Raw genomic sequence first — 17898 nt, 5'->3', positions numbered from 1 at the left:
CTAACGAAATCAAACAAGATGACCACTTTGGCAAATGAATTAGGTTAGCTGTGATTATTTTTCATTCTACCTTTTGTTAAACATTTTAACTTTTCTCAAGCTTTAGTGAGGAATGCAATATTTATACAGAGTGTGACCAAAGATAGCATAGCTACAGTAACTGTGGGGTAAAAGCTGTTGTATATGACAACATTCCAAGGCCAACACAACAACTTCACAAAGAAGACCAACTCTGACAAGAAAAGAAAGGGAGGCCAGTTTGTGATAGATGTGAATTTTAAGTTTTAATTATAATTGTTTTTCTTAACATGGAGGAGCAGAGAGTCTTTATTCTTTGCCAACAAGCAGCTTGAAACTTCCATGGGGAGCTCTCTAAAATTTTCTGTTGGGAAAATGTTTAATTTTTCTTCTAGGGGGTGACAGAATAAGGGCCAGGGAGTGTGGTAGGAAGGAGATAGACATTTACAATTATTCTGCTTTCTAAATTGGAATATAGGTAGACTTACTGCCTCATCCTTCACAGGTAAGTGTTTTCTGGATAAAGTTGTCAAACAAGTCTGTTCCTTTAGAGGGGATTCAATCTGATACCAATTGGCATGTGTTTTCAAAACAACACATTGTTATGAAGAATTATTAAAAGATCCTGAAAGTGTGGCTCCTTTATCCTCTAGTTTGAGAGCCAATGGATCTTTTATATATAGCCCCTGGGACAAAATAAGTTTCCCAGGCATTCTGTTTTAAAAGCCTTGAGCCATTGCGTGAACTTGGGGGCTCTGTTCTCTGGTATTGTGGGCTTGGAATGTGATCCAGTCTTTCCTAGAATGCTATAGTGGAAGCATTATCTGTGAACTCCCCCTCCTCCTTCCACTGATTTTGAATTGTTCCCAAAAGACTAGGAGGAAGAGAGAAATTAAGGGTTAGCTTGACAAGATTGCATGAAGTGAGTAGAAGGAGTTTACATCTGAATAAGAGTATAGTCCTTTGAAACCAGTGATGAAGAAACAAAATGATGAACAGAATGTTGATGAATAATGATCGTTGAGTTCTTATGCTTCTACCACTTCTCTCTCTGAGATGAGGGCTGATCTTTTTGCACCTGATAAAATATTTTTAATTTGTAACTTTTAAAATTTCCTCTTTCTTTACCATAAAAGAGGGACTCCAGAGGCCCACTTGTTTGTAGAAGAGATGATGGAGCCTGGGTTCTTGCTGGGATAACTTCCTGGACAGCTGGTTGTACTAGAATTTGGAATCCTTTCAGAAATAAGCAGAGAAAGGCATCACCTAACATTTTCTCCAAGGTATTTGTGTTGATGGATTTTATCACACAGACCATGACAGGTGAGTGTAATTTCTGTGGATTCTTCCTTCCTCATCCACTGCAACTCAAAAAAATTATCATGCCTATTTCAAGGATAGTTACTCTGTGTTGCAGATATCATCAGGAATAAGCTTTAAAATAAGAATATGGCTGGGTTTTGTTCCTAATCTAGTGTATATAAATTTTTAACTCTAATTTCACGAACACTGTTACCTGTCAATTTAACTTGAACATCAACTAGATCCTCAAGTTTAAGGTCATGTAGATTTTCATGAGATATGTTTTTTGTACTTATGAAATTTTAAAGTAGTTTTTGAGAATAGTCTCATTAGAAGATTCTTTTTTATAAATTTATTTATTTTTTAATTGAAGGATAATTTCTTTACAGAATTTTCTGTTTTCTGTCAATTTTCTGTTTTCTGTCAAACCCCAACATGAATCAGCCATAGGTATACATATATCCCCTCCGTTTTGAACTTCCCTCCCCATCCCACTCCTCTAGGTTGATACAGAGCCCCTGTTTGAGTTTCCTGAGCCATACAGCATATTCCCGTTGGCTATCTATTTTACATACGGTAATAAGTTTCCATGTTACTCTTTCCATACATCTCCTCTCCTCCCCTCTCCCCAAGTCCATAGGCCTATTCTCTATGTCTGTTTCTCCATTGCTGCCTTGTAAATCAATTCTTCAAACCATTTTTCTAGATTCTGTATATATGCATTAGAATACAGTATTTAGCTTTCTCTTTTTGACTTACTTCACTGTGTATAATAGGTTCTAGGTTCATCCACCTCATTAGAACTGACTCAAATGTGTTTGTTTTTATGGCTGAGTAATATTCAATTGTGTTTATGTACCACAACTTCTTTATCCATTCATCTGTCGATGGACATCTAGGTTGCTTCCATGTTCTAGCTATTGTAAAGAGTGCTGCAGTGAATAATGGGATACATGTGTGTTTTTCTTTTTTTTTTTTTTTACAGTTTATTTATTTATTTATTTTAATTTTTTAATTTATTTATTTATTTTTAATTTTTACTTTACAATTCTGTATTGGTTTTGGCATAGATTGACATGAATCCACCACAGGTGTACATGCGTTCCCAAACATGAACCCCCCTCCCACCCCCCTCCCCACAACATCTCTCTGGGTCATCCCCGCGCGTCAGCCCCAAGCGTGTCATATCCTGCATCAGACATAGACTGGCATTTCGATTCTTACATGTTATTATACATGTTTCAATGCCATTCTCTCAAATCATCACACCCTCTCCCTCTCCCTCTGAGTCCAAAAGTCCGCTATACACATCTGTGTCTTTTTTGCTGTCCTGCATACAGGGTCATCATTGCCATCTTCCTAAATTCCATATATATGTGTTAGTATACTGTATTGGTGTTTTTCTTTCTGGCTTACTTCACTCTGTATAATTGGCTCCAGTTTCATCCATCTCATCAGAACTGATTCAAATGTATTCTTTTTAATGGCTGAGTAATACTCCATTGTGTATATGTACCACAGCTTTCTTATCCATTCATCTACTGATGGACATCTAGGTTGTTTCCATGTCCTGGCTATTATAAACAGTGCTGCGATGAACATTGGGGTACATGTGTTTCTTTCAATTCTGGTTTCCTCTGTGTGTATGCCCAACAGTGGGATTGCTGGGTCATAAGGCATTTCTATTTGCAATTTTTTAAGGAATCTCCACGCTGTTCTCCATAGTGGCTGTACTAGTTTGCATTCCCACCAACAGTGTAGGAGGGTTCCCTTCTCTCCACACCCTCTCCAGCATTTATTGCTTGCAGATTTTTGGATCGCAGACATTCTGACTGGTGTGAAGTGGTACCTCATTGTGGTTTTGATTTGCATTTCTCTAATAATGAGTGATGTTGAGCATCTTTTCATGTGTTTGTTAGCCATCCGTATGTCTTCTTTGGAGAAATGTCTATTTAGTTCTTTGGCCTATTTTTTTATTGGGTCGTTTATTTTTCTGGAATTGAGCTCCAGGAGTTGCTTGTATATTTTTGAGATTAGTTGTTTGTCAGTTGCTTCATTTGCTATTATTTTCTCCCATTCGGAAGGCTGTCTTTTCAGTTTGCTTATGTTTTCCTTTGTTGTGCAGAAGCTTTTAATTTTAATTAGATCCCATTTGTTTATTTTTGCTTTTATTTCCAGAATTCTGGGAGGTGGATCGTAGAGGATCCTGCTGTGGTTTATGTCAGAGAGTGTTTTGCCTATGTTCTCCTCTAGGAGTTTTATAGTTTCTGGTCTTACATTTAGATCTTTAATCCATTTTGAGTTTATCTTTGTGTGCGGTGTTAGAAAGTGATCTAGGTTCATTCTTTTACAAGTGGTTGACCAGTTTTCCCAGCACCACTTGTTAAAGAGATTGTCTTTACTCCATTGTATATTCTTGCCTCCTTTGTCAAAGATAAGGTGTCCATATGTATGTGGATTTATCTCTGGGCTTTCTATTTTGTTCCATTGATCTATGCCTAGGATTGGGATTGCTGGGTCATATAGTGGTTTTATTCCTAGGTTTTTTTTTTTTTAAGGAATCTCCATAAAGTCTTCCATAGTGGCAGTATCAATTTATATTCCCACCAACAGTGCAAGAGCATTTTCTTTTCTCCACACCCTCTCCAGCATTTATGGTTTGTAGACTTTTTGATGATGAACGTTCTGACTGGTGTGAGGCAATTTCTCATTGTAGTTTTGATTTGCATTTCTCTAATAATGAGCGATGTTGAGCACCTTTTCATGTGTTTGTTAGCCATCTGTAAATCTTTGGAGAAATGTCTGTTTAGGTCTTTTTCCCTCTATTTTATTGGGTTGTTCATTTTTCTGATATTGAGTTGTATGAGCTGCTTGTATATTTTGGAAATTAATCCCCCCTTTGTCAGTTGTTTCATTTGCTATTATTTTCTCCGATTCTGAGGGTTTTCTTTTCACCTTGCTTATAGTTTCCTTTGCTCTGCAAAAGCTTTTAAGTTTAATCAGGTTCCACTGGTTTACTTTTGTTTTTATTTCCATTACTCTAGGAGGTGGGTCATAGAGGAGCTTGCTTTGATTTATGTCATCAAGTGTTTTGCCTATGTTTTCCTCTAAGAGTTTTATAGTTTCTGGTCTTACATTTAGGTCTTTAATCCATTTTGAATTTGTGTATGGTGTTAGGAAGTGTTCTAATTTCATTCTTTTACATGTAGCTGTCCAGTTTTCCCAGAACCATTTATTTAAGAGGGTGTCTTTTCCCCATTGTATATTCTTGACTCCTTTGTCAAAATAAGATACCCATAAGTGTATGAGTTTTTTCCTGGGGTTTCTGTCTTGTTCCATTGCCCTATATTTCTGTTTTTGTACCAGTACCATCCTGTCTTGATGACTGTAGCTTTGTAGTATAATCTGAAGTCAGGAGATTGATTCCTCCAGCTCCATTCCTCCAGCTCCAGTCTTTCTCAAGACTGGTTTGATTATTCGGGGTCTTTTGTATTTCCATATGAATTGTGAAATTTTTGTTCTAGTTCTGTGAAAAATGCCATTGGTAATTTGATAGGGATCGAATCTGTAGATTGCTTTTGGTAGTATAGTCATTTTCACAACATTGATTCTTCCTACCCAGGAAAGTGGAATATCTCTCCATCTGTTTATGTTGTTCTTTGATTTCTTTCATTAGTGTCTTATTTTCTGTATACAGTTCTTTTGTCTCCTTACATAAGTTTATTCCTAGATATTTAATTCTTTTTGTTGCAAAGGGGAATGGGATTGATTCCTTAATTTCTCTTTCTGATTTTTCAGTTAGTATATAGAAATGCAAGTGATTTCTGTCTATTGATTTTGTATCCTGTAACTTTGCTAAATTCGCTGATTAACTCTAGCAATTTTCTGATACTATGCTTAGGGTTTTCTATGTACAATATCATGTCATCTTCAAACAGTGAGAGCTTTACGTCTTCTTTTTCAATCTGGATTCTTTTCTTTCTTTTTCTTCTCTGATTGCTGTAGCTAGGACTTTCAGAACTATGTTGAATAATAGTGGTGAAAGTGAACACCCTTGTCTTGTTCCTAATCTCAGAGGGAATGCTTTCACTTTTTCACCATTAGGAATAAATAATGTTTGCTGTGGGCTTATCATATATGGCCTTTACTATGTTAAGGCTGGTTCCTTCTATGCCCATTTTTTGAAGAGTTTTAATCATAAATGGGTGCTGAATTTTGTCAAAGGCTTCTTCTGCATCTATTGAGATTATCATATGGTTTTTATCTTTCAATTTGTTAATATGGTGTATCACATTGATTGATTTGCATATATTGGAGAATCCTTGCATCCCTGGAATAAACCCAACTTGATCATGGTGTATGAGCTTTTGGATGTGTTGCTGAATTCTGTTTGCTAAAATTTTGTTGAGGATTTTTGCATCTATGTTCATTGGTGATGTTGGCCTATAGTTTTCTTTTTTTGTGTTGCCTTTGTCTGGTTTTGATATCAGAGTGATGGTGGCCTCATAGAATGAGTTTGGAAATGTTCCTTCCTCTGAAATTTTTTGAAAGAGTTTTGGAAAGGTAGGCATTAGCTCTTCTCGAAATGTTTGATAGAATTCTCCTGTGAAGTCATTTGGTCCTTAGCCTTTGTTTTTTGGGAGATTTTTGATCACGGCTTCAGTTTCAGTGCTTGTAATTGGGTTGTTCATAATTTCTATTTCTTCCTGACTCAGTCTTGGAAGATTGAACTTTTCTAAGAATCTGTGCATTTCTTCCAGGTTATCCATTTTATTGCCATATAGTTGTTCATAATAGTCTCATAATCTTTTGTATTCATGCATTGTCTGTTGTAACCTCTCCTTTTTCACTTCTAATTTTTTTTTAATTTTTTTTGATTTGATTCTTCTTTTTTTCTTGATGAATCTGGCTAAAGGTGTGTTAATTTTATCTTCTCAAAGAACCAGCTTTTAGTTTTATTAATCTTTACTATTATTTCTTTCATTTCTTTTTCATTTATTTCTGCAAATCTTTATGATTTCTTTCTTTCTTTCTACTAACTTTGGGGGTTTTTTGTTCTTCTTTTTCCAGTTTTAGATATGAAGTTAGGTTGTCTATTCGATGTTTTTCTTGTTTCTTGAGGTAGGATTGTATGGCAATCAGCTTCCCTCTTAGAACTGCTTTTGCTTCATCTCATAGGTTTTGAGTTGTGTTTTCATTGTCATTTGTTTCTAGATTTTTTTTATTTCTTTTTTGATTTCTGCAGTAATCTGTTGGTTAGTTAGAAACATATTGTTTAATCTTCATATGTTTGTGTTTCTTACAGTTTTTTTCTTGTAATTGATATCTAGCCTCGTAGCACTGTGGTCAAAGAAGATGCCTGATATGATTTCCGTTTTCTTAATTTTACTGAGGTTTGATTTGTGATCCAAGATGTGGTCTATCCTGGAGAATGTCCTATGTGCACTTAAGAAGACGGTGTGTTCTTCTACATTTGGATGGAATGTCCTGAAGACATCAATGAGATCCACCTCATCTAATGCATCATTTAAGATTTGTGTCTCCTTATCAATTTTTGTTTTGATGATCTGTCCATTGGTGTGAGTAGGGTGTTAAAGTCTCCTGCTAGTATTGTGTTACTGTCAATTTCTCCTTTTATGTCTGTTAGTGTTTGTCTCATGTATTGAGGTGCTCCTATGTTGCATGAATAGATACTTGCAATTGTTATGTCTTCCTCTTGGATTGATCCCTTGATCATTATGTAGTGTCCTTCCTTATGTCCTGTAGTCTTCTTTATTTTAAGGTCTATTTTGTCTGATATGAGGATTGCTACTCCAGCTTTCTTTTGCTTCCCATTTGCATGGGATATATTTTTCCATTCTCTCACTTTCAGTCTATATGTGTCTTGGAGTCTAAAGTGGGTTTCTTGTAGACAGCATATAGATGGGTCTTATTTTTGTATCCATTTAGCCAGTCTGTGTCTTTTGGTTGGAGCATTTAATCTGTTTACATTTAAAGTAATTATTGATATACATTGCCATTTATTGCAATTTCTATTGCCATTTTCTTAATTGTTTGGGATTGATTTTGTAGATCTTTTTCTTCTTTTGTATTTCTTGACTATATAAGTCCCTTTATAAAGCTGTAAAGTTGTAAAGCTGGTTTGGTGGTACTGAATTCTCTTAACTTCTGCTTGACTAAAAAGCTTTTGATTTCTCCATCAATTTTGAATGGGATCCTTGCTGGGTACAGTAATCTTGATTTTAGATTTTCCCTTTCTTCTTTAAATATATCCTGCCATTCCCCTCTGGCCTGCAGAGTTTCTGCTGAAATAGCAGCTGTTAAACATATGGGGTTTCCTTTGTATGTTACTTGTTGCTTTTCCCTTGCTGCTTTTAATATTCTTTCTTTGTGTTTAGTCTTTGTTAGTTTAATTAATATGTGTCTTGGTGTGTTTCTCCTCGAGTTTATCCTGTACATGACTCTTTGCACCTCTTGAACTTGATTATTTCTTGTTCCATGTTGGGGAAATTTTCAACTATAATCTCTTCAAAAATTTTCTCATACCTTTTCTTTTTCTCTTCTTCTTATGGGGCCTCTATAATTCAAATATTGGTGTGTTTGATATCCTCCCAGAGGTATGCTACAGCTTCAGATATTCTGCTATTGATTCCTTCTAGAGTATTTTTAATCTCAGTAACTATTGTTTGTCTCTGTAGGTTTATTCTTTAATTCTTCTAGGTCTTTGTTAACTGATTTTTACATTTTCTTCAATCTGGTTTCAAGGTTTTTGATAGGGTGAGATTTGTGCTGAGTAAGTTTGTTTTTCCTCTGATGGGCAAGGCTGAGTGAGGTGGTAATCATCAACAGATAGGATTGGGTTTGTATTTTTGTTTTGTTTGTTGTCTAGATGAGACGTCCTGCACAGGGTGCTACTGTTGGTTGGGTGATGCTGGGTCTTGTATTCAAGTGGTTTCCTTTGGGTGACTTCTCACTATTTGATAGTCCTCAGGGTTAGTTCTCTGGTAGTCTAGGGTCTTGGAGGCAGTGCTCCCACTCCAAAGGCTCAGGGCTTGATCTTTGGTCAGGAACAAAGATTTCACAAGTGGTTTGTTATGGCATTAAGTGAGATTAAAACAAATACCCAAAAATGAGAAACCAAAGATGAACCTCAGAAAATGGCAGTTACAAAACTAGGCAAATAGTAATTAAAATAATGGAATATACACATATACATATACACCTATAAGTGAAATCAAAACAGTCCGGCAAAAACAAAGTACAATAGATTGACCCAGTGAACAAAGAAAACCAAAAATTATGTCTACTGGTTAAGAACAAGATTCTTTTTTAATTTATCCAGTTAACATTTTTTTCTAAACTAGTGAAGAGCACTAAAAATAAATCACTCCTCTTCTGCTTCTCCCATTCACCCTTGTTAATTTTACTTCACAAGAGTGGAAACATAAGATGGGCTTTGAAGAGTTATTTTTGTTCTGTGGCACTAAAATCTAGATTAGGAAAATAAATATGGGTCTGGAGATGCCAAACTGTTCTCAAATATTTGGGAAGACAAAGAAGTAAATGAACAGTTGTGATAAAAGGTAAAGTTCTGACTCTACTGGCTATCTATTTTACTTATGGTAATGTACATGTTTCAGTGCTGTTCTCTCAAATCATCCCATCCTCTCCTCCCACAGAGTCCAAAGATCTATCTCCTTTACTGTCTTGCACATAGGATCATAGGTACCATCTTTCTAGATTCCATATACATGTATTAATATGCAAAATTTGTCTTTCTTTTTCTGACCTACTTCACTGTATAACAGGCTTAACCTGGAGGGATGGGGTAGAAGGGAGCTGGGAGGGGGGTTCAGTAGGAAGGGGACACATGTGTGCCTATGACTGATTCATGCTGATATATGCAAAAACCATCACAATATTGTAAAGCAATTATCCTCCAATTAAGTAAATTTTTTTAAAGGTGAATTTTACGTAAGCTCAAAGGGCTGCGTTCTCACTGAGGGTTCTAAGGAGCTCAATTCTGAGGGACCCATAAGCTCAAAGAGCTGCGTTCTCACTGAGGAGGGGTTTAAGGATCTCAGTTCTAAGGGACCCAGAAGGTTTGTCATAAAAGGGGGCAACATCTGCTTAAGAAAATGGCACAGTGGTTAGCTTCTGAAGAATAAAGAGGCATAAGGAAACACGACTTACAAGAATAAGTAGTTTAGTGAAAGTGAAGTTGCTCAGTCATGTCCAACTCTTTGGGACCCCATGGACTGTAGCCTACCAGGCCCCTCATTCCATGGGATTTTCCAGGCAAGAGTACTAGAGTGGGTTGTCATTTCCTTCTCAAGGGGATCTTCCCAACCCAGGGGTCGAACCCAGGTCTCCCTCATTGTAGGCAGATGCTTTATCATCTGAGCTACCAGGGAGTAGTTTAGCAGAAGAACCAAATTTGTTAAAGGCCAGGACCCTGAGCTGCAGTGTTCCCTCCCTCCCTCCATCCTTCCTCCACTCCATCCTCCCCTCCTTCCATCCTTCCCACCCTCCATCCTCCCCCCCTTCATCCTTCCCACACTCCATCCGTCCCCTACTCTATCCTTCCCTCCCTCCATTCTTCCCTCCCTCCATCCTTTCCCAACTTCATCCTTCCCTCCTTCCATCCATCCTTTCCTCCATCCTTCCATCCCTCCCTCCTTCCATCCCTTCCTCCCTCTCCCATTCTAGCGCAAGATCAGCCACCTAACTGATAATTTGAGAAGCAACTCTGCTCTGGTCCAGCTGAATGCAAGAGCCCACCTCTCAGTTCACTTCATTTGGTCTTCAGAGTAAATGTGTTCTGTTCATTGCCATGACCACAGGGAGAACTTGTCTCCTGGTAGCAATTCTATTCAGTTTTCATCACCTAGAAGAGAAAGTTAAAAGGTTAGCAAGCCCTGAACAAATGTTAATGATACCAACATTTTAAAATGGCAATGAAATCAGGCAATAACCATCAATTCCATAGTCAAATGAATATCAGAATGTGACAAGTAACTTGGTTAAACAGCACTTACTTGATATCATCTTTCTAATCTTCTCATTCCCTAGTTGCCTGTTCTTCTCAGTAAATTCAGTTCAGTCACTCAGTTGTGTCTAACCCTTTGCCACCCCATGGACTGCAGCATGCCAGGCTTCCCTGTCCATCACCAAATCCTGGAGCTTACTCAAATTCATGTCCATTGAGTCAGTGATGCTATCCAACCATCTCATCCTCTGTTGTCCCCTTCTCCTCTCTCCTTCAGTCTTTCCCAGCATCAGGGTCTTTTCAAAGGAGTCAGTCTTCACATCAGGTAGCCAAAGTATTTGGAGTTTCAGCTTCAGTATCAGTCCTTCCAATGAATATTCAGGCTGATTTCCTTTAGGATGGACTGGTTGGATCTCCTTGCAGTTCAAGAGACTCTCAAGAGTCTTCTCCAACACGACAGTTCAAAAGCATCAATTCTTGAGCATTCAGCTTTCTTTATAGTCCAAATCTCACATCCATACAGGACTACTGGAAACACCATAGCTTTGACTAGATGGACCTCTGTTTTTTAATATGCTGTCTAAGTAGGTCATAGCTCTTCTTCCAAGGAGCAAGTGTCTTTTAATTTCATTGCTACAGTCACTGTCTGCAGTGATTTTGAAGCCCCCCAAAATAAAATTGCTTCAATTTAAAAATGAAGTGGTGGGACGTTATGCCATCATCTTTGTTGTCTGAATGCTGAGTTTTAAGCCAAGTTATTCACTCTCTTCTTTCACTTTCATTGAGGCTTTTTAGTTCCTCTTCACTTTCTGCCATAAGGGTGGTGTCATCTGCATATCTGAGGTTATTGATATTTCTCCCAGCAATCTTGATTCCAGCTTGTGCTTCATCCAGTCCAGAATTTTGCATGATGTATTCTGCATATAAGTTAAATAAGCAGGGTGACAATATACAGCCTTGATGTGCTCCTTTCCCAATTTAGAACCAGTTTGTTGTTCCATGTCCAGTTCTAACTGTTGCTTCTTGACCTGCATACAGATTTATTGGGAGGCAGGTTAGGTGGTCTGGTATTCCCATCTCTTTAAGACTTTTCCACAGTTTGTTGTGATCTACACAGTGAAAGGGTTTGGCATAGTCAATAAAGCAGAAGTAGATATTTTTCTGGAACTCTCTTGCTTTTTTGATGATCCAACAGATGTTAGCAATTTGATCTCTCATTCCTCTGCCTTTTCTAAATCCACCTTGAACATCTGAAATTTCACCGTTCACATACTGTTGAAGCCTAGCTTGGAGAAGTTTGAGCATTACTTTGCTAATGTGTGAGATGAGTGCAATTGTGTGGTAGTTTGAGCATTCTTTGGCATTGCCTTTCTGTTGGATTGGAATGAATACTGACCTTTTCCAGTTCTGTGGCCACTCCTGGGTTTTCCATTATTGCTGACATATTGAGTGCAGCACTTTCACAGCATCATCTTTTAGAATTTGAAATAGTTCAGCTGGAATTCCACCACCTGCATTAGCTTTGTTTGTGGTGATGCTTCCTTAGGTCCACTTGACTTCACATCCCAGAATGTCTGGCTTTAGGTGAGTGATCACACCATCATGGTTATCTGGGTCATGAAGATATATTTTTTATAGCTCTGCTGTGTTTTCTTGCCCCCTCTTTTTAATATCTTCTGCTTCTGTTAGGTCCATACCATTTCTGTCATTTATTGTGCCCATCTTTGCATGAAATGTTCCCTTGGTATCTCTCATTTTTTTGAAGAGATCTCTAGTCTTTCCCACTCTATTGTTTTCCCTATATTTCTTTTCATTGATTGCTGAGGAAGACTTTCTTATCTTTCCTCACTGTTCTTTGGAACTCTGCATTCAAACGGGTGTATATTTCCTTTTCCCCTTTGCCTTTAGCTTCTCTTTTTTCCTTAGCTATTTGTGAGGCCTTCTCAGACAACCATTTTGTCTTTTTGCATTTCTTTTTCTTGGAAATAGTCTTGATCACTGCCTCCTATAGAATGTCATGAACCTCTGGGTCTTCAGGCACTCTGTCTATCAGATCTAATCCCTTGACTCTATTTGTCACTTCCACTGTATAATCATAAGGGATTTCATTTAGGTCATACATGAATGGTCTTGTGGTTTTCCCTACTTTCTTCAATTTAATCTGAATTTTTCAATAATGAGTTCATGAGCCACAGTCAGCTCCCGGTCTTATTTTTGCTGACTGTATAGAGCGCCTCCATCTTCAGCTGGAAAGAATATAATCAATCTGATTTCAGTATTGACCATCTGGTGATGTCCATGTGTAGAGTCACCTCTTGTGTTGTTGGAAGAGGGTGTTTGCTATAACCAGTGTGTTCTCTTGGCAAAACTCTGATAGCCTTCATCCTGCTTCATTTTGTACTCCAAGGCCAAACTTGCTGTTACTCCAGATATCTCTTGACTTCCTACTTTTGCATCCCAGTCCTCTATGATGAAAAGGACATCTTTTTTGGGTGTTAGTTCTAGAAAGTCTTGTAGGTTTTCACAGAACCATTCAATGTCACCTTTTTATTACTGGTTGGGGCATAGAGTTGGATTACTATGATTTGAATGGTTTTCCTTGGGAACGAACAGAGATTATTCTGTCGTTTTTGAGATTACACCCAAGAACTGCATTTTGGACTCTCTTGTTGACTATGAGGGCTACTCCATTTCTTCTAAGGGATTCTTGACCACAGTAGTAGATATAATGGTCATCTGAGTTAAATTCACCCATTCCAGTCCATTTTAGTTCACAGATTCCCCAAATGTCTATGTTCACTCTTGCCATCTCCTGTTTGACCACTTCCAATTTACCTTGATGAATGGACCTAACATTCCAGGTTCCTATGTAATATTGTTCTTTACAGCATTGGAGTTTACTTCCATCACCAGTCACATAGGATGTCTAGTTCAGTCGCTCAGTCGTGTCCGACTCTTTGCGACCCCATGAATTGCAGCATGCTAGGCCTCCCTGTCCATCACCATCTCCCAGAGTTCACTCAAACTCACATCCATCAAGTCAGTGATGCCATCCAGCCATCTCATCCTCTGTTGTCCCCTTCTGCTCCTGCCCCCAATCCCTCCCAGCATCAGAGTCTTCTCCAATGAGTCAACTCTTCTTATGAGGTGGCGAAAGTACTGGAGCTTCAGCTTTAGCATCATTCCTTCCAAAGAAATCCCAGGGTTGATCTCCTTCAGAATGTACTGGTTGGATCTCCTTGCAGTCCAAGGGACTCTCAAGAGTCTTCTCCAACACCACAGTTCAAAAGCATCAATTCTTCGGCGCTCAGCCTTCTTCACAGTCCAACTCTCACATCCATACATGACCACTGGAAAAACCATAGCCTTGACTAGACGGACCTTAGTCGGCAAAGTAATGTCTCTGCTTTTGAATATACTATCTAGGTTGGTCATAACTTTTCTTCCAAGGAGTAAGCGTCTTTTAATTTCATGGCTGCAATCACCATCTGCAGTGATTTTGGAGCCCCCCAAAAATAAAGTCTGACACTATTTCCACTGTTTCCCCATCTATTTCCCATGAAGTGATGGGACCGGGTGCCATGATCTTCGTTTTCTGAATGTTGAGCTTTAAGCCAACTTTTTCACTCTCCTCTTTCACTTTCATCAAGAGGCTTTGTAGTTCCTCTTCACTTTCTGCCATAAGGGTGGTGTCATCTGCATATCTGAGGTGATTGATATTTCTCCCGGCAATCTTGATTCCAGCTTGTGCTTCTTCCAGTCCAGCGTTTCTCATGATGTACTCTGCCTATAAGTTAAATAAGCAGGGTGACAATATACAGTCTTGACATACTCCTTTTCCTATTTGGACCCAGTCTGTTGTTCCATGTCCAGTTCTAACTGTTGCTTCCTGACCTGCATACAGATTTCTCAAGAGGCAGGTCAGGTGGTCTGGCATTCCCATCTCTTTCAGAATTTTCCATAGTTTATTGTGATCCACACAGTCAAAGGCTTTGGCATAGTCAATAAAGCAGAAATAGGTGTTTTTCTGGAACTGTTTTGCTTTTTCCATGATCCAGCGGATGTTGGCAATTTGATCTCTGGTTCCTCTGCCTTTTCTAAAACCAGCTTGAACATCAGGGAGTTCACGGTTCACGTATTGCTGAAGCCTGGCTACCCTGTACTAGGTATGAACTAATCACTTCACATACAGTATTACTTTATTCCTCAGTACCAACTGAAAAGGTTTGTATACTGTTCTGCTTTTCACAGATGAGGGAATAGAGGCTTAGAGGAGTTCAGTAACTTTCCCAAAGATGCATAGCTGGCAAGAGGTAGAGCCAAAGTTCAAACCTTAGTGGTAACATAGAAATGGCAATCGAGGTTAGGGGTAAACTCACTTGCAAGGAGAGTGTGAGCAAGTCATTGTAAGAATTTATTCTGACATTGCTTGATTAGTTATGTTTTATGGGAGGAGGTATATGAAGAAAATTTCCAGCATGATTTTCAGGATTCTAGCTTGAGTGGCTGGATGGATAGTAGAGGCATTAAATGATACAGGGAAGCATTGCAAGACCATCTTGACTATTAAAATCAATGGATTCTGTTTGAGGTACCCGAACTTTTATGAGATTGTGAGAGATCAAGATGGACATATCCAGCAGTCCTAGAATTTGTAGTTCTAGATCTAGTCTAGATCTAGAATTCAGGAAGGAGATTTAGATTGAAGAGAGACATTTGGAAGTCATATATATGTAAATGAATACAAATAAAGCTATGTACAGTACTTTCATGGAATATTTTTCAGACTAAAGAACAGACCCTGAAAAAAAGACTGAGATTGGGAAGAGATGACCATAGATATATATAGTTTTTAAAAAAGAGTAATGTCATGAGGCCAAAGAAGGAGGTAATGCTTAGAAGACAACAGGAATATTAAAATGTATACAACCAAATCACATGTCTGGCATCTGGCATTTAGCATTTGAAAGATCAACTTAAGAGTGATTTTATGATTGACCAGCATAAGCAAGTGACTCAGCTAGTCTAGGCTATTGTAAATACTTTCAATTTTTTTTTTCTCTACAGACTCTTTAAACAAAATTGGATCAACATCATTTCCCAAAACCAATCCTATGTCTTCTGCAAAAGTTATTCCATATGGTGAGTTAATAGCCATGTGATTATGATCTATTTAATCTTCTTTCTTCTTTAACTAGATATCTATTTTCAAAAGTCTCATCTTACATTGATAATACTTTGCAGTGAGGAAGAATGGGTTTTATATTTAGGCTCATGAAATTTTTAGAATTCTGTTTGAGTTTTTGCATGGACTCCATAAATAGAGGGAAGAAGAATTAAGCTTTAAGATAGGAAGAAAGAGGTACAGAGAGCAATCTTTTTTCTCCATCTATTCATATGCAAATTTCATATTTAAAATATCTTTCCAGATTCTGTAATATGATTTTGCATTTAGGGGCAAAGGGAGAAAGCAAAGTTTTTTGGTTTTGTTTTTTAACACACTTTTAATTTTTAATTTCATTATAACCTAAGTGTTATGTTAAATATTATGATCTTTCATTGCTCTGTATGCATGTATTATATATATTATAGTTGATTTGTAATAGAAAGTTGCACAGGGAGCTGTAAAGAAGGAAAGATGTCTGCTTCTTGAAGGGGAGTCAGAGAAGGCTTCATGGGGAAGACAGTATTTGATCTGAGTCACAGCAGTATTCTAGACAAGAGAACGGCATTTGGATGTCTAAGCAAATTTGGCATGTCTGGGGATTGGTAAATGGTTTCAAACAATGCGAAAGAGACATAAAATAAGAACATATAATAAAGAACTGCATACCCTTTGCTAACAAACAGAATTTTCCTACTAGAATGTAAGTTCCATGAGGGCCAGGATTTTTGTCTGTTCTATTCACTGATACATCACCAATGTCTGGAGCAGTGCCTGATAACACCAAGTACTAATTAAGTATTTGTTAAATGAATGAATAAATACAATTCTGTAGTTATTGTTGTTCTGTTACTAAGTCATATCTGACTCTTTGCAACCCCATGGACTGTAGCCCACCAGGCTCCTCTCTTCATGGGTTTTCCATGGAATACTGGAATGGGTTTCCATTTCCTTCTCTGCGGGATCTTCCTGCATTGGCAGGTGGATTCTTTACCACTGAGCCACTAAGGAAGCCCATAATTCTGTAGGCCAGTACCTATAAAACCTGACTGGTTAGCAGAGTCACCTAGGCAAGCTTTTCAAATCAGATTCTTCAGAGATAGGTCTTAGGAATCTGCATCTTCTTGAAACTCATCTGGTGTTTGGGAATTGCTACTGTTGACTAGTTGTGAAGTTGTTGTGAAGTTACTCAGTCATGTCCGACTCTTTGTGACCCCATGGACTGTAGCCCACCAGGATCCTCCATCCATGGAATTTTGTAGGCAAGAGTACTGGAGTGGGCTGCCATTTCCTTCTCCAATTTCCACTGTTGACTATGGCAAGCCATACTGGGGAGGGGTGTGTTCTTAATTATGTCAGCTGAGTGGCTCACTGGTTTGATCTCCTTCGCTGTAGGTGTCTGTGGCATCCCTCCGTTTAGTCCCCAGTGGCTTTCTAGAAGAATTGCAGGAAGAGTAGAGGCCTGTCCCCACTGTTGGCCGTGGCAGGTGGGTTTGAGGTTTCTCGGCAATCACCAGTGTGGAGGTGCCATCATCAACTCGATTTGGATTCTGACTGCAGCGCATTGTGTGCAATCGTGAGTGAGGCTGATGATATTTTATTAATGTATTTATGTACCATGTTGTTTGCTAAAGCTGAAACTCCAATTCCTTGGCCATCTGATATGAAGAGCCAACTCACTAGAAAAGACCTTGATGCTGGGAAAGACTGAAGGCAAATGGAGAAGGGGGCAGCAGGGAATGAGATGGTTAGGTAGCATCACCAACTCAATAGACATGAATATGAGCAAACTCTGGGAGATAGTGAAGGACTGAGGAGCCTGACTTGGTAACTGAACAACAAGAATAATCATGTTGTTTGTTGTTTTAGCACTAAGTCGTGTCTGACTCTTTTGAGACCTCATGGACTATAGGAAGCATGCCAGGTTCCTCTATCCAAGGGATTTCCCAGACAAAATTACTAGAGTGGGTTTCCATTTCCTTCTCCAGGGTGTCTTCCAGACCCAGGCCTTGAGCCTGCATTGGCAGGTGGCTTCTTTACCACTGAGTTACCAGGGAAGCCTTTTTTGTACCATACCTAGGACATAAATATAATTGTGTAACTCCTAAAACCATGCAGACTGATTCAAAAGCATGAATCTTCCTTTCAGTGTTTCTGACCCATGTCCATCTAGCCTCTTTTTAAACAAGGTCAGTGAAGAAAAGCAAATCAAATCTTGAAATTGTTCATCCCCTTTAAGGCATCTTTGATTGTTATGTTGAGCCCAAGTCTGCTTCTCTATAGCAATAATTTATTAATCTAAGTTTACTGCAGTTCCAGAAAACAAGAACTCAAATCTCTTTCTACTTGCATGTAATCATTCCTTCCTAGACTTGAAGATCCCTTTCACATTGCCCTTAACTTAATCCTTAAGCTGAATGCTTAC

At 38.3% G+C, this 17898-nt stretch overlaps 1 protein-coding gene across 1 annotated transcript in view; it reads left to right on the top strand.

Annotated features, from left to right (window-relative positions):
* Positions 1-17898, top strand: part of LOC120861127 (ovochymase-1-like) — a 73938-nt gene that overhangs the window by 5279 nt on the left and 50761 nt on the right. The window contains exons 6-8 of the mRNA XM_040236766.1: positions 1155-1341; positions 15377-15451; positions 16869-17049. Of these exons, the coding sequence (XP_040092700.1) occupies positions 1155-1341; positions 15377-15451; positions 16869-17049 (443 nt within the window). The remainder of the gene's footprint in view (positions 1-1154; positions 1342-15376; positions 15452-16868; positions 17050-17898) is intronic.

Source organism: Oryx dammah, unplaced genomic scaffold (genome assembly GCF_014754425.2).
Source record: "Oryx dammah isolate SB20612 unplaced genomic scaffold, SCBI_Odam_1.1 HiC_scaffold_11229, whole genome shotgun sequence".
NCBI lineage: Eukaryota > Metazoa > Chordata > Mammalia > Artiodactyla > Bovidae > Oryx > Oryx dammah.
The sequence above is the reverse complement of the archived record's forward strand: the minus strand, read 5'-3'. Positions and strand labels throughout refer to the sequence as shown.